The sequence below is a fragment of the Adiantum capillus-veneris genome, chromosome 15, assembly GCF_014529385.1.
Source record: "Adiantum capillus-veneris isolate H3 chromosome 15, ASM1452938v2, whole genome shotgun sequence".
NCBI classification, from domain to species: domain Eukaryota; kingdom Viridiplantae; phylum Streptophyta; class Polypodiopsida; order Polypodiales; family Pteridaceae; genus Adiantum; species Adiantum capillus-veneris.
Window position 1 is genome coordinate 96,949,187 of NC_140945.1, and position 18,345 is coordinate 96,967,531.

General features: G+C 44.7%; 1 protein-coding gene and 1 pseudogene across 1 annotated transcript; one reads left to right on the forward strand and one right to left on the reverse strand.

Moving 5' to 3' along the window:
• Positions 1 to 7,882: 7,882 nt before the first annotated feature.
• Positions 7,883 to 9,133, reverse strand: LOC147441121 (uncharacterized; annotated as a pseudogene).
• Positions 9,134 to 9,739: 606 nt separating this feature from the next.
• On the forward strand, positions 9,740 to 18,045 carry LOC147441122 (chromatin remodeling protein EBS-like). The gene is made up of 5 exons (XM_086482841.1): positions 9,740 to 9,938; positions 10,841 to 11,183; positions 11,709 to 11,777; positions 17,117 to 17,246; positions 17,596 to 18,045. Exons 1-5 carry the CDS (start codon positions 9,854 to 9,856, stop codon positions 17,605 to 17,607), a joined length of 639 nt encoding a protein of 212 aa, XP_086338967.1. The 5' UTR covers positions 9,740 to 9,853; the 3' UTR covers positions 17,608 to 18,045.
• The last annotated feature ends 300 nt before the right edge of the window (positions 18,046 to 18,345 follow it).

Sequence of the window (18,345 nt, forward strand, 5' to 3'; positions counted from 1 at the left end):
CCCACGTCAATGCTATGTTGTACTGATCATGTCGGCGGTAATCCTGATGGAAAATCATTAGAAAATACATCTCGGAATTCCTTTAATAATTTTTGTAATTAACTAGCAATGTTTACTTGTTTAGAATTAGCAATTGGTGGAGTAGAGGAGAGAGAAGCATGCGGCGTTGAGGAATGTTCAACAGACTCAATGTTAGAAAGAAAATGAGACAGTGAGTAACAAAAGAAAACCTGATCTATTTCATTATCAGAAACGAGCTGCATAAGCTTAGCGGTACAAATTAGTGGTGATGAAGGCATATCCTTTTCTCCTAACAACAACACATGTGCGCCATGGGATTTAAACATCAAGCTGTTGTGCTCATAGCTACGCTTCAGTGATGTTCCTAGGCTATGCAACCACTCCCTACCAAGAACCACATCAGCCCTTTCCATGTTCATAACCTGAAAATCCAAACAAGTAGAGTACCCTTGTACTTCCAATGGAAGAGCTCGGCATTGAGTATCCCATATTTCAGTATCATGTCCATTCATCATTGCTACCTTGTAGCGGTGGGTACTCGGAGTTTGAGGCAGTTTGAGCTTTTTCACCAATCCATAATTGATGAAATTGTGAGTAGCACCGTCATCTACCAAGATGCACACCTTGTGCCCTTGTAGATATCCATGCATACGTACTAACTCATGTGGTCCAAAGGTTTTTTGCCACATGGAAGCTGTGAGACAGCATTCATGCACCACCTCAGTGTGTGTTACTTCCACTGTGAAAAATTTTGAGGAAGACTCAAGAGGTAGTAGTTGCACCGTGTGCACTACTTTCTCCTTCGCCTGAGCAGCAGATTTCCCCTTGGGACAATCCTTTTTGCCATGACCTCTTCCTAAACAGTGAAAACATAACTTCTCTTTCTTGGCTTTATCAAAATCCTCAAGAGAAAGAGGACCCCTGGACCCCTTGGGTTTTTTAGATGCATCTGAATTAGCAACTATAAATTTTCTTTGATTGTGCCCATAATGAGTGTGTGTATTACCATGTATACTAGCAGGCACGTTACTATAATTATGTATTTTCTTCTCATCAGGGTCATCATAAATATGTGCTTTCACTATGGCTTCCTCAAGTGTTTTAGGGTCTTGGGTCTTGACATACTTCTTAAGCTCAAGTGTCAGACCTCGTATGAACCCTCGTACTGTTGAAAGGTATCCAAGCCTTCCAACTTGAGGATAATGTCCCGATAGTGAGAGATATATTCAAGGAGTGATGGGTATTGGCGCATGGAACATGTGTCCCAAGCCGTCCAATTCCGATCGGCCTCGTTTGTAGGCAAAAATTCCTTGCTAAACATTGCTTCAAAGGCTGCCCAACTCTATGGTATGATGTTCTTCTCCTTGAGAGACATCCACCATTTGTAGGCCTTGCCTTCTAGATTTAAGCTCGTATGCAGAGCTCTGATTGCATCCAGAGTACGCCGTAAGGCAATTCCATCCCATTTTCTGAGAAAGATGTTCACTGCATCCTTATTGCGGTCTCGGTCTTCACCCTTAAAGACTGGTGGTTTAAAGTTCTTTAACAAGTCATCCACCTCTTTGGCAGTGAGAGTATGCAACATATCATTAGTTGGGCCTTGCACTTGTGTGCCAACATGCTCATGCATGTGGGTGTCAGAGCAGGACTCGTAGACTGCTGATGCATTAATTGAATTACTAATGTGGAGAGTTTAGTAACATTTCCATTTACAGCTTTAAAATTTTCATCCATGACTGTCATGCGCGTCTGAAGTGCACGAAATTCTTGAATATCGAGCAACTCATAAGTATCTTCTCCTGCCATAGCGTCACGGGTACTCTCCTTGAGAGGATCCGACCGTGGGCCGTCATTGGTAGGATCAAGAGTACTTGCTCAAAATCGACTGTCATATTGATATCCGAATCCATGGCTACACAGTGCGGTGAAAGAAGTACTGAGAGAATACCTGATATTAGGAGCACTCGAAAAGTATAGTAGCCGTGCTAACTCCATCAGAATCGAGAGTAGTCCGCTGTATATGGTTTGAAGATGCCGACAAAAACTTGTAATTGTTTGCTTTGAAACGTCGTTGATGACTGAATCTTCCTAAAGGAAAAAAATTGCAATAAATACTCTTTCGAGACTTCAACTCCGTCAAAATTTAACTTCTACCGACTTCTGCAATTTCTAAAATTCTGACAGTTTGCCTAGAATTCCGTGGCTCCTTGCCTACGCTTGTCGAATCTCGCCGACAACCGTCGAACACCCTAGCTTGTGTATGGGGTGTGTGCCCGGGTGGGCACACACCATAGCTTGAGATTTTTTGAGGAATTTCCCAAGGCCAACGGCCTGTGGGCGCCTTGAGTGTGAAGAAACAACTCCCTGTCGGCTATGGCAACCACTGCAATGCCGCGAGGGCGAGGGAGAGAGAGAATTGCCCGTCGGTTGCATTCTGGACGTCGCTCTAGTGACGTAAAACCCTCCCCTCCGCAGCGCTCATTCGCTGAGCTTGGCCACACAGTGTATGGCGGAGGTCAAGGTCTCCTCCCTCCTGGCACAAGCGGCGCTTCTCACGCTGTGGGACTTTGTCATCCCCCCTAGCAGGCTGCTCTTCACGCCCTCAAAGAGAGGAGCATGCAAAAAGCTCCACACCCTCTTGCCCAAAATAGACCATGCTCTGATACCAATGTAAGACACGGGTGACTAGAGCCTGAGAGTCCACCACCCAACCACCCTTTATATAGGCATGCCCTTGGCCCTTTGCCCTAGTTGGACTCCCCGTTCCACACCGCCTAGCCCAGCCCTGCCTTGTCTAGTCCGGCCTTGCCAATGTCCTGACACATGGCATGTGGAGCTGCCCTCCGACGCTGCTATAGAAACAAATGAGGAAGAGGGGTGCAAAGTGACCAATTGTAGAAGCATTCCCGTGTCAATCAAAGGAGGTCTACTTGGTCCTCGACATATCCCGCAATCAGTGCATTCCTAGACTTACACATTCCGTGAAGGCAACTCCTCAAGAACCTTGTGTGCTTTTTGAAGCACACTACATGTGGCATACATGTCAATGAAGGCAATGCCAAGCACGTAGCCTCTGTCTCACAATATAATCATTGCCCATATTGGAGTCATGTGTAGGGCCACATGCCTTTAAGATGCAAGCACAAGTGATTACATATGAAAAAATGCCTTGGTTTTGTATTCGCTAAAAAACTGCCCAGAGTTTTGCAATCAACGTGTTTGAAGAGACGACATTCCAAACATGAAGGTCTTCATGAACTTGTTTGAGCTTTCTAAAGTATTTGGCATACATGTCAACCAAGGAATTTCCAAGCACGACGTCTTCTTTTAACATCCCTTGTCATAAAATATCATCATGAATTCCTTTTCCCAGATCAGCATCTTGCATAATGCCACATGTCTTAAGATGCAAGTGTAAGTGATTGCAATTGGAGAAATGCCATCTCTTTGCATATGTTGAAAAAAAACCCAAAGCTTCCTAGAGCCTGGCCCCGTCCTTGTTGGGCATATCCCACAATCAATGCGCTCCAAGAGACGAAATTCCAAACACAAAGCTTCCTGGTCCTGTCTTGTTGGGCAAATCCCACAATCAATGCGCTCCAAGAGACGACATTCCAAACACAAAGCTCTTGAAGCAAGTTTTGTGCTTTTTGAAGTACACCACATTAGGCATACATGTCGACCGAGGCAGTGCCAAGCACAATGCTTTTTTAAATGACCCTTGGCTAACAATATCATCATGAATATTTTGGTCCATATCAGCGTCTTGCGTAGTGCCACATGCCTTCAGAATGGAAGCATAGGTGTTTGCATCTAGAGAGATGCCATCTCTTTGCATCCGCTGAAAACAACCCAAAGCTTTTTGCTTCTGTCCTTGTTGTGCATATCCCACAATCAATGCGTTATAAGGAACCACATTTCTGACAAGAAGCTCATCAAGCACTTTTCTGAGCCATCTAAAGTATTTTGACAGCAAGACTGATGTCGATGCTTTTTTTAACTTGGGGTAGCGCTGTAAGGTTGGTGATCTTCACCATTAGAGAGATGCACTCACTTCGTATTAGCTAAAAACAGCCCATAGCTTCTTGATTGCACTCATATTTGACATATCCCACGATTAGTGCATTCTTAGACTTAACATTCCGCAAAGGCAACTCCTCAAGAACCTTTTGTCCTTTTTGAAGCACACTTCATCTCGCATACATGTCGATCAAGGCAGTGCCAAGCATGCAGCCCCTGTCTCATAATACAATCATTGCCCATATTGGAGCCCTGTGTAGGGCCACATGTACTCTTCAAGATGCAAGCACAAGTGATTACATCTAAAACAATGCCCTGGTTTTGCATCTGCTAAAATCAACTCAGAGCTTCACAACAATCAATGCGTTCCAAGAGATGACATTGCAGATCATAGGAAGCTCATCGAGAACCTTTTGAGATTTCTGAAGTATTTGGCATACATGTCAACCAAGGCATTTCGAAGCATAACGTCTGTTTTTAACAACACTTGTCATAAAATATCATCGAGAATTTCTTTTCCCATATCAGCATCTTGCGTAATGCCACATGTCTTAAGATGCAAGTGAAGGTGATTGCATTGGAGAAATGCCATCTCTTTTCATCTGTAGAGCTTCTTGGAGCCCGGCCCCGTCCCTCTTGGGTATATCCTACAATCAATCCACTCCAAGAGATGACATTCCAGACAAAAAGCTCATGAAGAAAGTTTTGTGATTTTTGAAGTACATCACATTTGGCATACATGTCCATTAAGGAAATGGCAAGAACGATGTTTTTTTAAAGATGATTCCTGACTAGCAGTATCATCATTAATTTTTTGGTCCATATCAGTGTAATGGAATTTGCCTATTCAATTTGAGAATAGCGGAATTTAATGAGAGTACTTTCAAGAAATGATTTTGTGAGCATAGCGGGTAGACATGATTGAAGATAGCAACATAATCATAGCAATTATTTAACTTGGCATAGACAATACTTTTGCAAGAGAGAGAGTTTAGAGAACATGACAACAATTGAGGACCGGATTTATGTGGAGCCGGTCCCCCCTCCAATAGGCATTTGTATTATGATTTCTCCCATAAAGAGAGACTTGTTACAATACAGTCTTTGTGTTCCTTGTGACCTAGGTGATGCCATGAAGATGGAAGGCTTCATGCACCACAAACATAACATAAACTTGAAGAAAGCTTTAACTATCCCAAGCCTCAGTCCCAAGACCTCAAACACCTTCGAAGGTGGAGAGAGCTAGCAGGGAATGAGGGTAGGGAAGAGGAAGAAGAAACATTTCGTAAGAGAAAGAATTAGTTCCTCACTTATCATACTCTTGTTGCTAGCATACATAATAGCATAGTAATGAAGAAGAAGGAGATGGCAAGCTTAAGCATTGAAGCATGGCTCTTGGTTGGATTTGCACTCCATAGCCAAGAGTGTTGGTGTAGGCTCTCAACCTCTACTTGCTTGGAGAGGGAGCTCTTGCACTTTGCATAGCACACAATGAGAGTGATTGTGAGTGTGTGTGGGTGAGTATACCCCCTAGGCACCCCCCTAGCTTGCTTGGGTCGACCCCCCCTTGTAGCTCATGCCTGAAGCTCATTGGACCCCTCCAGGCCTAGCCAATCACAAGCAGGAGCCATTACAAGCAACATGGGTAGCCTTGGGACAAGTGTCCCCCTTTCCCCTTTGAGAGAGAGGACTTGATAAATGCTAAAACAATTAGATAATTCATGTAATTTATCATTGGACCCCTTTGAAGCTTAGCCAATAGGCTTCAAGCAACACATGAAGGTAACATGGGTAGGGGCCTGACATGTGTCCTTGCTGCCTCTTCAAGTTGGGGCTTCCCTTGTGTGTGTGAGTGGGTGTTCTCTCTCTAACTCCTAGGAAAAGGGCTCGCCCCCCCTCTTGTAGGAATGATTTTGACTTTAGGTGATCAAGCACCTTACTCATCAAGCATGACAAAGCACTTGAACTAGGGGGTGTTCCCACAAGCATCTCAGGCAAGCTTCTCAAGGCACCTCAAGTACCTTAATCATGCAGCAAGTCAAGCACCTCAAGCATGGAGCCAGTCAAGCACCTCAAGCATCTTAATCAAGCACCTCAAGCATGAAAAACACCTCAAGCATGACAAGCACCTCAAGCAGGACAAGCACCTCGAGCTTGGGCCGGGTTCCCACCTCAAGCTCAGCCCTAGCTTACTTAAGGTCAAAAGGACTTTTACACACATTTATTGGAGGTCTTCAATGAAGCTAACCCTAAGGTCTTATGCTCCATTGGTTAGCCTTGCTCTTTGATAGACCATCTCCCTTTTGGGCCCCTTTACATTGGCCCCGTGTTGAGATAGATCTAAAGCACATACCTATATCTTAACACTTGTTCCCGTTTATTCTCCCACATTAAGTGATCAATTTAATATGAGAAAATCATTTGGGTTAGTTAGATATTAGATTTTATGACAATCAGCGTCTTGCATAGTGCCAAATGCCTTCAGAATGCAAGCATAGGTGTTTTCATCTGGAGAGATGCCATCTCTTTACATGCGACTAAAAAAAACCTAGAGCTTGCTAGCCCTATACTTGTTGGGCATATCCTGCAATCAATGCATTGCAAGGAACCACATTCTGGATAGGAAGCTTGTCAAGCACGTTTCTGAGCCATCTGAATGATTTAGCATACATGTCAATCAAGTAGTAACCCTTGACTAAAAATATCATCGTGGATTCCTTGGCCCATATTAGCATCTTGTGTAATGCCACATGCCTTTAAGATGCAAGTGTGCGTAGGTGATTGCATATGGAAAGATGAAATCTCTTTGCATCTGCTGAAAACAACTAAGAGCTTCTTGGTCCTATCTTGTTGGGCAAATCCCACAATCAATGCGCTATGAGAGATGACATTCCAGACAAGGAGCTCCTGAAGCAAGTTTTGTGATTTTTGAAGTACACCTCATTTGGAATAAATGTTAACAAGTGGACCAAGGCAATGTCAACACGAAAGCATAGGTGATTGCATCTCCAAAGATGCTCTCTCTTCTCTCATACGTTGAAAATAGCCCAAAGCTTCCTAGCCCTGCCTGCCCCTGTTGGGCATATCCTGCAATTAATGCATACCAAGGATGCAATGTGCCAGTATATTGAGAGAAACATAGATTGAAAAGCTATGTTCATAGCAGCTTTGCCTACAATCAATGCACTTCAAGAGACGACATTTCGAACAAGAAGCTCCTAAAGCAAGTTTTGTGACTTTTGAAGTACACCACATTTGGCATACATGTTAACCAGTCGACCAAGGCAGTGTCAAGCACGAAAGCATAGGTGATTGCATCTCGAGAGATGTGCTCTCTTATCATATGTTGAAAACAGCCCAAAGCTACAATCATGGGAGCTTTGCCCGCAATCAATGCACTCCAAGAGACTACATTCCGGACAAGAAGCTCTTAAAGCAAGTTTTGTGATTTCTGAAGTACACCACATTTGGCATACATGTCAACTAGTCGACCAAGGTAGTGTCAAGCACAAAAGCGTAGGTGATTGCATCTTGAGAGATGCTCTCTCTTGTCATACATTGAAAACAACCCAAGCTTCCTCGCCCCTATTGGGCATATCCTACAATCAGTGCGTTCCAAGGATGCGATGTGCCGGTAAATTGAGAGCAGCGTAGATTGAAAATCTTTTGAAAAGATCGAGAATTGGCGCTTTAAAGTTACAAAAAAACCTTTCATGTTTTAACATCCCCTTGGAGAAGAAATGCTTGGAAACACAGGTGGCAAGGCAAGCAAGCAAAGGCATCAACTGTAATATGGCCACTACCAATAGTAATACCAGTTCAAGGGGCAAATGAGACAAGCCTAATATCCTACAAGCTGGAAGAAATTGCGAGTTCCTTCGAACAAGACTCTAAGACTTGCTCATAATCATAAGGATACCTCACAAAAACCACATTGCCAAGCTCTTCATCCTCATCTTCTGTTGGAGAGACATCCTTAGATGATTATTCTCCATCTGTCTCAACTCTTCTGTTCCACTCTCTTGTTTTAGAGTGTTGACTTGCTCACTAACACTTTGTTGTGGGGTAACCAGGCTGACATATACAAATTCATCCTATGCACCTTGTTCGATTCATCTCCTAACACATTCGCCTTATCTATGTGAGAAGCATTAAGATTTGTAGAATGTGCAATATGCACATCCTTAATTGCTTCCAAGCTTGCTTGAGAATGCACATCCTTAATTGCTTCCGAGCTTGCTTGAGTATGCACATCCTTAATTGCTTCCAATATGCATCCATCATGTGATTGATCTTGATCAGCTCCTACCATGTTGTGAGTAGCATGCAAACCCTCATTCCAGTGCTACTGCATACCCTCAGGCAATGCTCAACCATAATCGGCTTGATAATTGAGCTTTCTGTCTTATATTATTTGAGTTGACAAGAGATTGATCTATCCTAGTAGCATATTCCTCATGATTCTCTGCAAACCTTTGATGAAGTACTCAAGAAGCTCAACAGCTCTTTTTTTGAGGCTTTTGAAAAATGTTTCTAGTTTGTCACTCTTCTAGACAAGGACATTGATGATAAACTCTGCTAACACTTTGTGCAAATAGCCATTCTTGGCTTCCAGCTCTGTATAGAGCATGAACGGTGCAAGTGACAAGTTGCGAACTGGCTCTGTTCCTCCATGGGCAACTGCCTCATCATCAATCTTGACAAAAACCTCTAGACCCACCTGAATCGCGGTGGCTGGCTCCAGCTTGTCACTTTTCTAGACAAGGACATCGATCATACACTGTGCTAACACTTTGTGAAAAAAGCCGTTCTTGGCTTCCAGCTCTGTATAGACTATGAACGACGCAAGTTACAAGCTGCAGACTGGTTCTGTTCCTCCATGGGCAATTGCCTCATCATCAATTTTGACACAAACCTCTACACCCACCTGAATTGCGGTGGCCGGCTCTGTGCAGACCTTTAGAATGAAAGAGAAGCATCGATGCTTCCTCCATGGGCAACTACCCCATCATCAATTTTGACACAAACCTCTACACCCACTTGAATCGCGGTGGCCAGCTCCGTGTAGACCTTCAGAACGAAAGAGAAGCATCGACGCAACCGCAAGTAAAAAGAACTGATGTCCTTGGTTTTTCAACTTCTTGCAAGGCTCCTAGCCATGCGATTCCAATCGTGGGCAATGGCTTCGATCATGCCAAGTGGCACCGTTGTGCTACATGCTTGTAGCATGAATCCTAATCACATAATCACAACACGTTCTGGGCTCAAAGAGCCAAAAAACGACATTTGGCTCACCAAGTAAAAACTTGTCACAATGCATAAGAAGGCCAAGTGCGGATGCAACTAGAATTTCATGTGACTGTATCCTTGCCACACTTTGTTGTTTGTTGAGTGCCTTCTAGGCTTTTCATAGCACGGCTACTACATATCTTTGCTTTCATTTGAAGGATAGAGATCATTCCCTCTGGATCTACCTCCTTTCCACATCGATAAAATTTGTGTTGTGCTTACCAACTACGCTTGCATGGAAATTCGACATAAAACGAAGGTTCTTCATCTCCGAAAGCGATGCGAACACGACTTTGGTTTCATTGAGATGGTGCATGGGAACAGGGACTGGGTATTGGATACCACATTTTTGGAGATAAAATGGGGCTGTCCATTTTATTGGCCCCCTTAAAATTAAACCCGATGGCCACATCAGCACGCGATACGGAAATTTCCCTCCATCTTCCAACTCAAATTTGCAGATGTCCTGCACGTGATCACTTCGTAGCATACCATTAATCTACTGCTGGAAAGCAAGGTCGCCATGGCCAGATCCAAGTCTTCCTCAGCAGCCGGCAAGAAGGTGCTCCCAAGCTACACGATTCAAGGAACTCACAAGGTCGTCAAAGGTAGCACAAAAATGCCGCTTTTGATTTCCTGTTCGTCCTGTTGAGCCAGTCAACTCTGTTTTCCCGCTCTCGCTTTCAATATCTACTGTGCCTTCAGATGCCAAACAAAGGATTCTGCACAGAGCTTAACTGCACTTTTCTCGTTTTCTGTGTTGTTATCTTGTCTGCATGCGCTCCAAATATTGCGGGGCTGCAGTAAAGCTTATTTCTCCGTGCATTACTCTGCAGGATACTAAGGTTTTAAATTTGCATCATTAGGGTTTTTCTAATGCTCTGAGTATGCGTTGATAAGTGAAGGCTTCTCTGTAATGCCTTCGGGATGCAGTTTCTCTCCAGTTCTGTAAGCAAAGATTGTACCATAGCTCTTTACAAGCTGGGTAATCTCGCACTTTGTTCTTGCATACCATTGCTTAGTGATTCTCCCCGTTTTCACAGATTTTGAGCTTACTGATTATGTGAGAGTTCTAAGCTGAAGCTACTGCTGCTTCTCTACAGAGATTCACTTTGAACCTTGCGTCTGAGCAGAAATTTGGTCTTGTGTCTGCGCTGAGATAAAACTTGTTTGCTCTAGCAAATTAGCTATCTTTGTATGTGATTGCAATTAGATCTGTGCTTTTATATGGTAACAAAGAACAACTGCGCCACCATGAAATAGGTTGCGACCTTTGGTATCTCTTTCAAAAGCACAGATTTTCTTCGTTTTGAATCTGTAGTACGAGCTCATTTTTATTATTTGCCAATCTTACATTTAAAATCCTCTGTTTTTATGCAACTGGGGATCAAGGTTGTCATTTCTGCATGTTTCTATGCATGGTTTACATGCATATGTTTGAAGCAATATACAAATAATCAAAGACTCTATTTTGTCTTTCTTGTGGCTAAGGGGGTTTCCTTCTTTCCAGCTGGAGATTCTGTGCTCATCCGAGCGCCGGAGCAAGAAAGCCATCCATATGTAGCAAGGCTGGAGAAGATAGAAGCCGACAACAGGGGCAACACATGGGTTAAAGTTCGGTGGTACTACAGGCCAGAAGAGTCGCTGGGCGGGCGCCGACAATTTCATGGCAGCAAAGAGCTGTTCTTGTCTGACCACTTCGACACTCAAAGCGCACACACCATTGAGGGCACCTGCTCCATTCACACCTTTCGGACCTATACCCGGCTCCCCTCTGTTGGTCCTGATGATTACTTCTGCCGCTTTGAATACAAGGCGGCTACTGGAAGCTTCATACCTGATCGAGTTGCTGTGTAAGTTTTCTCCACCCATGCTATCACAAGCATGTGCATGTGCATGCGTGCGCGTGCACACACACACACACACACACACACACACACACACACACACACACACACACAGAGAGTGCATGCTTATATGATCTAGTTGTCTGTCTGTCTAGACACTCATACTCCACTGGCAAAATGAACACATTCGGCTCTGCAAGAGAAATGTCAAGGACTTTTCAGTACCTCTGATTACTTTAGCAAGCATTGATAGAATCATCACTCTGATTAATTTAGCAACCATTGATACAATCATCACTCTGATTTTGCGATTCTTCTATTCGCCAGCAAATTATGCACAATTCACTGTAGAGAACAGCATTCTTGTTGACATAACCCAGACACAGATAAACCCCCACAAATTTATACATACGCTTGTGCATGCATACAAAATATTGACTAGAGCAACGATGAACTAGTCATGGCTCTGTATGTCTTTTTCTGCTCTTTTCATTATTGTGCTAAAGGAGCCTAAGAATTGCACTCCTCCAGGTACTGCAAATGTGAGATGCCATACAACCCAGATGATTTGATGATGCAATGCGAGTCTTGTAAAGATTGGTATGTTTCTCCGAAACATTTTGCCCCGCGCGCGCGAGCGCGAGAGAGAGAGAGAGAGAGAGAGAGAGAGAGAGAGAGAGAGAGAGAGAGAGAGAGAGAGAGAGCTTGCTGTGTCGGATTATGAATCTGTAGTTGCTCGCTAAATCTGTGGTGATGGAGCCCGCTTCCCCCTCGTGTGCAAGTTTGAGGGTCCTTGCCCCTCCTCTGGCAGTGCGCCAAACTTGCTCTCCATGCCTCAGCCTGCACACGGCTGCGACTTGCCTGGTTCTCTCCAATCCTTTTTCCACCCTAATCCTCTCCTATTGATCTCTCTTCTTTCTAACGCAGGCTTTTCCTTTCGATTTCTTTCTTGTCTGCTTGTTTCTTGTTGCACATGCTTGTTGTTTGTGTGTGATGCATGTCTTGTCTACTTGCATGTGTGCTTGTCTGCTTGTGGGAGGTGTGTGTGTGTGTGGGGATGATTGCATGGTGTATGCTTTTGCCCGTCTTTCTGTTTAATTTCCCTGTTTCCGAACAATAGGCTAAGGTGTTTAGGGATTGTGGTGGTCATGGAGGGTTGGGCTGTTGAGCTTGTAGCCTCTTCTTCAGATTGCTCTATGCTATGCTTTTGCTTATGTAGGTTGTAGAGAGTCATAGCCTTGCAGATTATTGCCAAGAATGGTTGCAAGGCTCTCTCTCTCTCTCTCTCTCTCCCAGAGTTTTGATGCAAATTCTTTGGTGTTGGTGGTGCTCATTTTGCTGGGATACGTCGTTGCTTACGGCCTTGGAGACTTGGAGTTGGCCATTGGAGTCTAGAGATTCTTTGGTGGAGGTTCGGTCTCCTTGTCGAAGTTTATTAGAACCATCATACATTGTGTGCCTTCGGGTTGGTGTAATGCCTTTGGGCTTGCAATTTGATGATGTAACACAAAAGGGTATCAAGCCCGTGGAGAGAGAGAGAGAGAGAGAGAGAGAGAGAGAGAGAGAGAGAGAGAGAGAGAGAGAGAGAGAGAGAGAGAGAGAGATATGAAATGAAATGAAATGTTATATTAACGTCTTCAAAAGGCCAAAGTGACCTATGAGACCAGAAAGTTACAATGTGGTGGATCTGATACAAAGTCAGAGTAACAAGATGACAAAATGACAACAATGACAAAATGACAAAATAAAATACTATGGAATCCTGAATTGCTAGATGTAAACTAAGCAGCTAAACAGCTAGGTGGGATAGCTAGATCACAGGAGATCCAACATCGGTCGCTAGCGGATCTCATCAATCTCCTCCATGGTTAGTAGTCTGACCGCGCGTCGTGCATGTCGAGCCAAAGTGATCCGAATCCTCCGATGCAACCTTCGTCGATGCTGTGTAGTCCTCCGCAGTTGTGGGCGTCTGGATCTCCCCAGCTCAGTCGCTCCGTCGATCAATGTGCCTCTCGTGTGAGGCGACGAGCTCTGCTGTGGTAGTAACTCCTCCGGGTGTCCAGTGGTAGCTCTAAAGAAGTCTGTGATCTGTCTTTGAGACTGGCTAGCCTCTCCTCTCATCAGGCTCTCTGTGTGTCTGCGCAGCTCGAGCAAAAACAAACCCAGGCATCTCTGATCCTCGTACTGCATGACTCTAGAGAATAGTCCAAATCCCTCTCTGAACAAGCAATGGAAGCGGCCTCGTATCTCGTAGTAGATGGGGTTGCATCTCTGTCTCAGGCTCGATGTCACACAGGGGACATGTCCTGGTCTCTGCTGGTACTCCGTTGTATCTCCCAGTCTCGATCCGCAGCTTGTGTGAGGATGTGCGATCTGGCCAATAGCACATTGTATCCCATGAGACAAGTGGGTGTCCATGTATCTGGGCCTCGTCACAAAACCATCCTTCACAAGCTGGAGGAGATACTCTCTGTAGAAAGCCATCTTCGTGCCCAGCTCTTGTGCTGGCTGTATCCATGTCCTCTTGGTGTTTAGCTGAGTCAAGTCCTGGCGAATGAGCCTGTTGATCTCGGACAGTGTAAGAGTCAGAGAGGGCTCATCCAATGAGTATTGGAAGGGAGGCAATCTGTCTATGTTGAACCCATGCGCCTGAAACCATGATGTCATCTCCCCATACCAGCATGCTGTATCTCCCTACATGGCTAATTGTCGAGAGGACTCAAGTGCAAGGCGTGCATATCTATCTCTGGGAAGTTCCCACATGCGGTGTATGAAGGAGACATATCTGGTGAGCGCCTCAACCACTAGTGGGGAAGCAGCTAGCTCTGCTCGTACAATAGCACGTGGTACTGAAGCCTTGGCTCTAATGAGCCGTGAGATCATAGAGACCAAAGGCTTCTCCATGTCCCCCATCCATCATTGCGGCCTGTCCTCCCGTGATGATCCAGTGAAGGTCCCCAAAATTCAAATCTCAGCTCCATAAAGCAATGCAGAAGCCACCAAATGTCAAAGAGCCAGAGCTTCGTCCGAGGCTCCTGAAATTGAACCTGTGAACACATCCTTTCCAATCTACCCAATGCTGCATGGGCTCTGGTCAATCTAGTCTCTGCTGCCCTCCTCAATGAAAATGTTGGCCCACTAAAAATCACTCCAAGGTAAGTGTAAGTATTTGTATACTCCACCTTCTCCTGGCCGTAAGTGAATGCTGGTGCTGACCTCCTGATCCATTGTGGGGTGGTATTAAATACCATGACCTTGGTTTTACCAAGGTTGACGGACAAACCACTTTCTTGGGCAAACATATGCAGAGCATCCAAGTGACGTTGCATCCCCTCCGGAGAGTTGGAGATCAACACAATATCATCAGCATATAACAATAGTGGAATCCATGTCCTTGCAAGCTATGCACCTCTATCACCATCTCTCTCAATGTAGTCAGAAACCTCATCCACATACATACCAAATAGAGTAGGAGAGAGCGGGCAGCCCTGCTTCACCCCAGTAGTGGAGTAAACCGGTGTGGATAGACCCTCTGGGGTGCGTACATGCCCTACTACTGACCTGTATAATGCCATGACCCCCGAAATGAGCTTTGTGGGTACTCCCATTTGTTGTAATCTGCGCATCAATCTAGTTGTGGGCACTGTGTCAAATGCTTTGCGGAAATCCACAAAGCTACAATAGATCCGTTTCCCACGCGATCTGCCCTCCTCAATGATGGCTCTGAGTGTCAAGATATGGTCAAGAGTAGAAAAACCCCTCTTGAAACCTGCCTGCCCGGCTGCGCGTATCCCCTCCCTCTCTACCCATCTACTCAGCTGTTGCTCAAGAATAGATGCGTACAACCGTGCCAATGTGTGTCCAATCATGATAGTGCGATAATTCCTAGGCTCCATAGGGTCTCCCGACTTGAAGATAGGTACAATAGTTGATAGGCTCCAAGTATCAGGCAAGCCCTCACACATGGCACGGTTAAACATAACTGCTAGTTAGTAAATCTCTGGCATGCGTGAAATGCTCAGCCACTAAGCCATCATGATCATATGCTCTCCCAGTCCTCATCCTGTCAATGGCCTTCCTCACCATCTCAACGGTGAAAAAAGCACGTGTGTGGGCATGGATCAGGGGGGTCGGGAAGGGGGGGCTGCTCAGGAACTGTGTACAGAGATGATGCACACTGGCCCCAGGCCTCTGTAGAAGTGATGGCAGGGGGAGGGGAGTGCTCATGAAAGAGCCGCCATGCCTCACGTGAGTCCTGACTCAAGAATAGCTGGTATAGATCTTGCTCTAGGCGAGCCAAAAATGCGCTCTTCTTCCGCCGCACTAGGCATCGAAAGTCAATCTGTGATTGTCTGTGAGTGATGTCCCCCAAAAGCACCTCCCTTTGAAGTCTGCTCTAGTGTCCCGGCATTCCTCATCATACCAACTGTTCTGGGGCATGCTCCACAAACGGCGTCTTTGCTCAGGCTGGGTATGTGGGTATGCCTCTGCTACTGCATCATGTAGTGTGTGTATCAGTGTAGTAGTAAGCTCCTCTAGAGGTCGCCCTGGCTCCTCTGTGCATAGGCGTCTGTAGATCCCATCTATGTATATGAGTCCGTCTCCCGCATGAAGGTGTAGCGAGTAGGGGCTGCTGCCCGTAGCTTGTGTGCTACACTAAACTGAAAAGAGATGGTCAACGACACAAGAGCATGGTCTGCTGCCACATCAACAGGTCTTGGTACAACCGTGAGATCTTGGATACTAGAGATGAGGCTCGGTTGTGCCATGACATAATCCACTGTGCTGGCTCCATGTCTGTGTGGAACCATACTCAGTGTGTTCTCCATCTTGTGATAGTCTGGATAGGCCCGTCTCTGCAACATCCAACTCTCTTAGCATCTCCTCTGAAGTATCATAAAATACTGTCTGATGATGGCAGTCCTAGCATTGAAATCCCCTAGAATGATGATATCACCATCTCTAGAGAACTCCCATATGTCATCATCCAAAATAGAGAAGGGGTCTCTGGGTGGTGCATAAAGTGACGTACTCGGGGGAAAGTAGCAGATAGCAATGTAAAGATATCTGCCTGTCTCTGCTCTCAATCTCACCCACATGTACCTAGCTTGCTCATCTCTGCGGGATATATGTATCAATGGCTGCAACTCCTCCCTGAATAACACTGCCACTCCTCCTGAGCCCCGCCCTCTGTGCTCTGATTGTGTCTCTTATCTACAGGCTGTCTCCCATCTATATCCACCAATGTGAGGCATAGATTGCCCCTTGGCCTGATGTGTCTCAGAGTAGAAGACGATGTCTCTTCCCGTAAAACTATCCTCAAAAGCACCCACATCAAGGCGCATAGATCCATTACAATTCCATGTGGAAACTTTGAGTGTGGTCCCATAGGTCTCGCACCGTCACTCCCAGGCAAAGTTTTCTAACGACAGCAGGCTGGGGTAGAACCCCAGCCCGTGCCGATCCACCCATAAACCTTGCGGCAATGGTAAGGGAGGCTGAGTTGACTTCATGTATAGACTAGTCGCATACTGTCCTGGCCCCATGCATCCATAGAAGTAATGGGTGATGCTTTGACTGTGCATAGTTTTTCCCTTATCTTAAAAGACTTCTGTTCTAACCCTTGCTTTCCCATTCTCTATTTTTTGCCCACTTCCCTCTCTGGGGAGGTTCGCTTTGCATTGATTTGCAGCTGCCAACGATTCTTTGCCCATTTCCCTCTCTGGGGAGGTTCGCTTTGCATTGATTTGCAGCTGCCAAGGATTCTTTGTTTCTTTGCTGGCCAATAAGACTTTATTAATGCAGCTAGGACAGTTCTGTTTGAGTTAAAAATGATGTGAAACAAGAGTCTCTCACCTCACATGATTTACAACATGCTGGTCTGTGGATTTAGTCACTAATCTATTGATAACTAGTTTCCATGACCATGCATAATACAGGTTTCATCCAGAGTGCATGGGCATGAGCCTAGAGCAAGTGAGGACATTGGAGGATTTCTTTTGTCCTGATTGCCATACGCCAGAAAATAAACGAGCAGTATATACTGAAGGGGTGCTCTACGGGACAAAGGTAAAATGGTTTGCTCTTTCCTGTGGAAGACTCATAACCTGGCCCACAACAGTTAATAGCTGTTGACATTGTTGAAAAAAATTATGTATGCTATGAGCTCTGCACATAGTTAATACACACACACACACACACACACACACACACACACACACACACACACACACATGTATATCTATTTATCTATATATACATATATATTTATGTATGTATACCTATATATATGTACGTACAGACTCGTATACGCACTCCTTTTCGCTATATCATGTCTACGGGTTGAAACATGTATCTTTTGAGTTTTGGTAAACACTGATTTTGATCATCTGAATCATTTTTGGTGTTTTTTCTTCAGTTCCAAGCATAGTGGGCTAAGCAGTAGTGTCAGGTTCATCAAAGAGTGAATGGAAGGCAGTCACCTAGTTCCAACACTTATTTTTGCACTCAAGTGTTGTTGATCATGGGGATCCAAGCAGGTAAGTGTACATTTTGCGCAGTTTTGTAGCAGTTAGCCTAAGCAATGGGAAAACCCCATGTTCTTTAGACAGCAAAAAGGTTTAGTTTGGGGTGCTTTTGCGGTGACATAACCCACAGGCTTCCTTTGTGTCATATAGGAAAGGTAAAAGGCCTATAGGGGAACTAACCCCTCCCTATAGGAAATGAATGAAATTACCCGATGTATATCTTACCGGATGCTGTATTAAGTGACAAATTCTTGTCAATAAAAGATCAGCATATGAACTATGGCACCATTTTTGGTCTGTTCAATGGACTATGTGATAATGGCAAAATAAATAGCTAAGTCTAGAATGAAAATGAGTTTTTTTTTTTTAATGTCATTTGCCCCTCAATTTAAAATGAGCATTCATTTGAAAATTCTTGTCAATAATTGGTGAATATGTGGATTGTGGCACCATTTTTGACCTGTTGAAAGTAGTCAAGCCTAGAATGAGGATTAGTCTTTCTGGTGTGATTGGCCTCAATTTAAAGCTAGCATCAATTATAATTTGTAGATGAGTTGAATGCCTTCTCTTGTTTTGAAAAATGAATAGTTTATTTGTTAACTATAATGCTTTGATTCTTCTTGCTTGCAATGGTTAGGAGA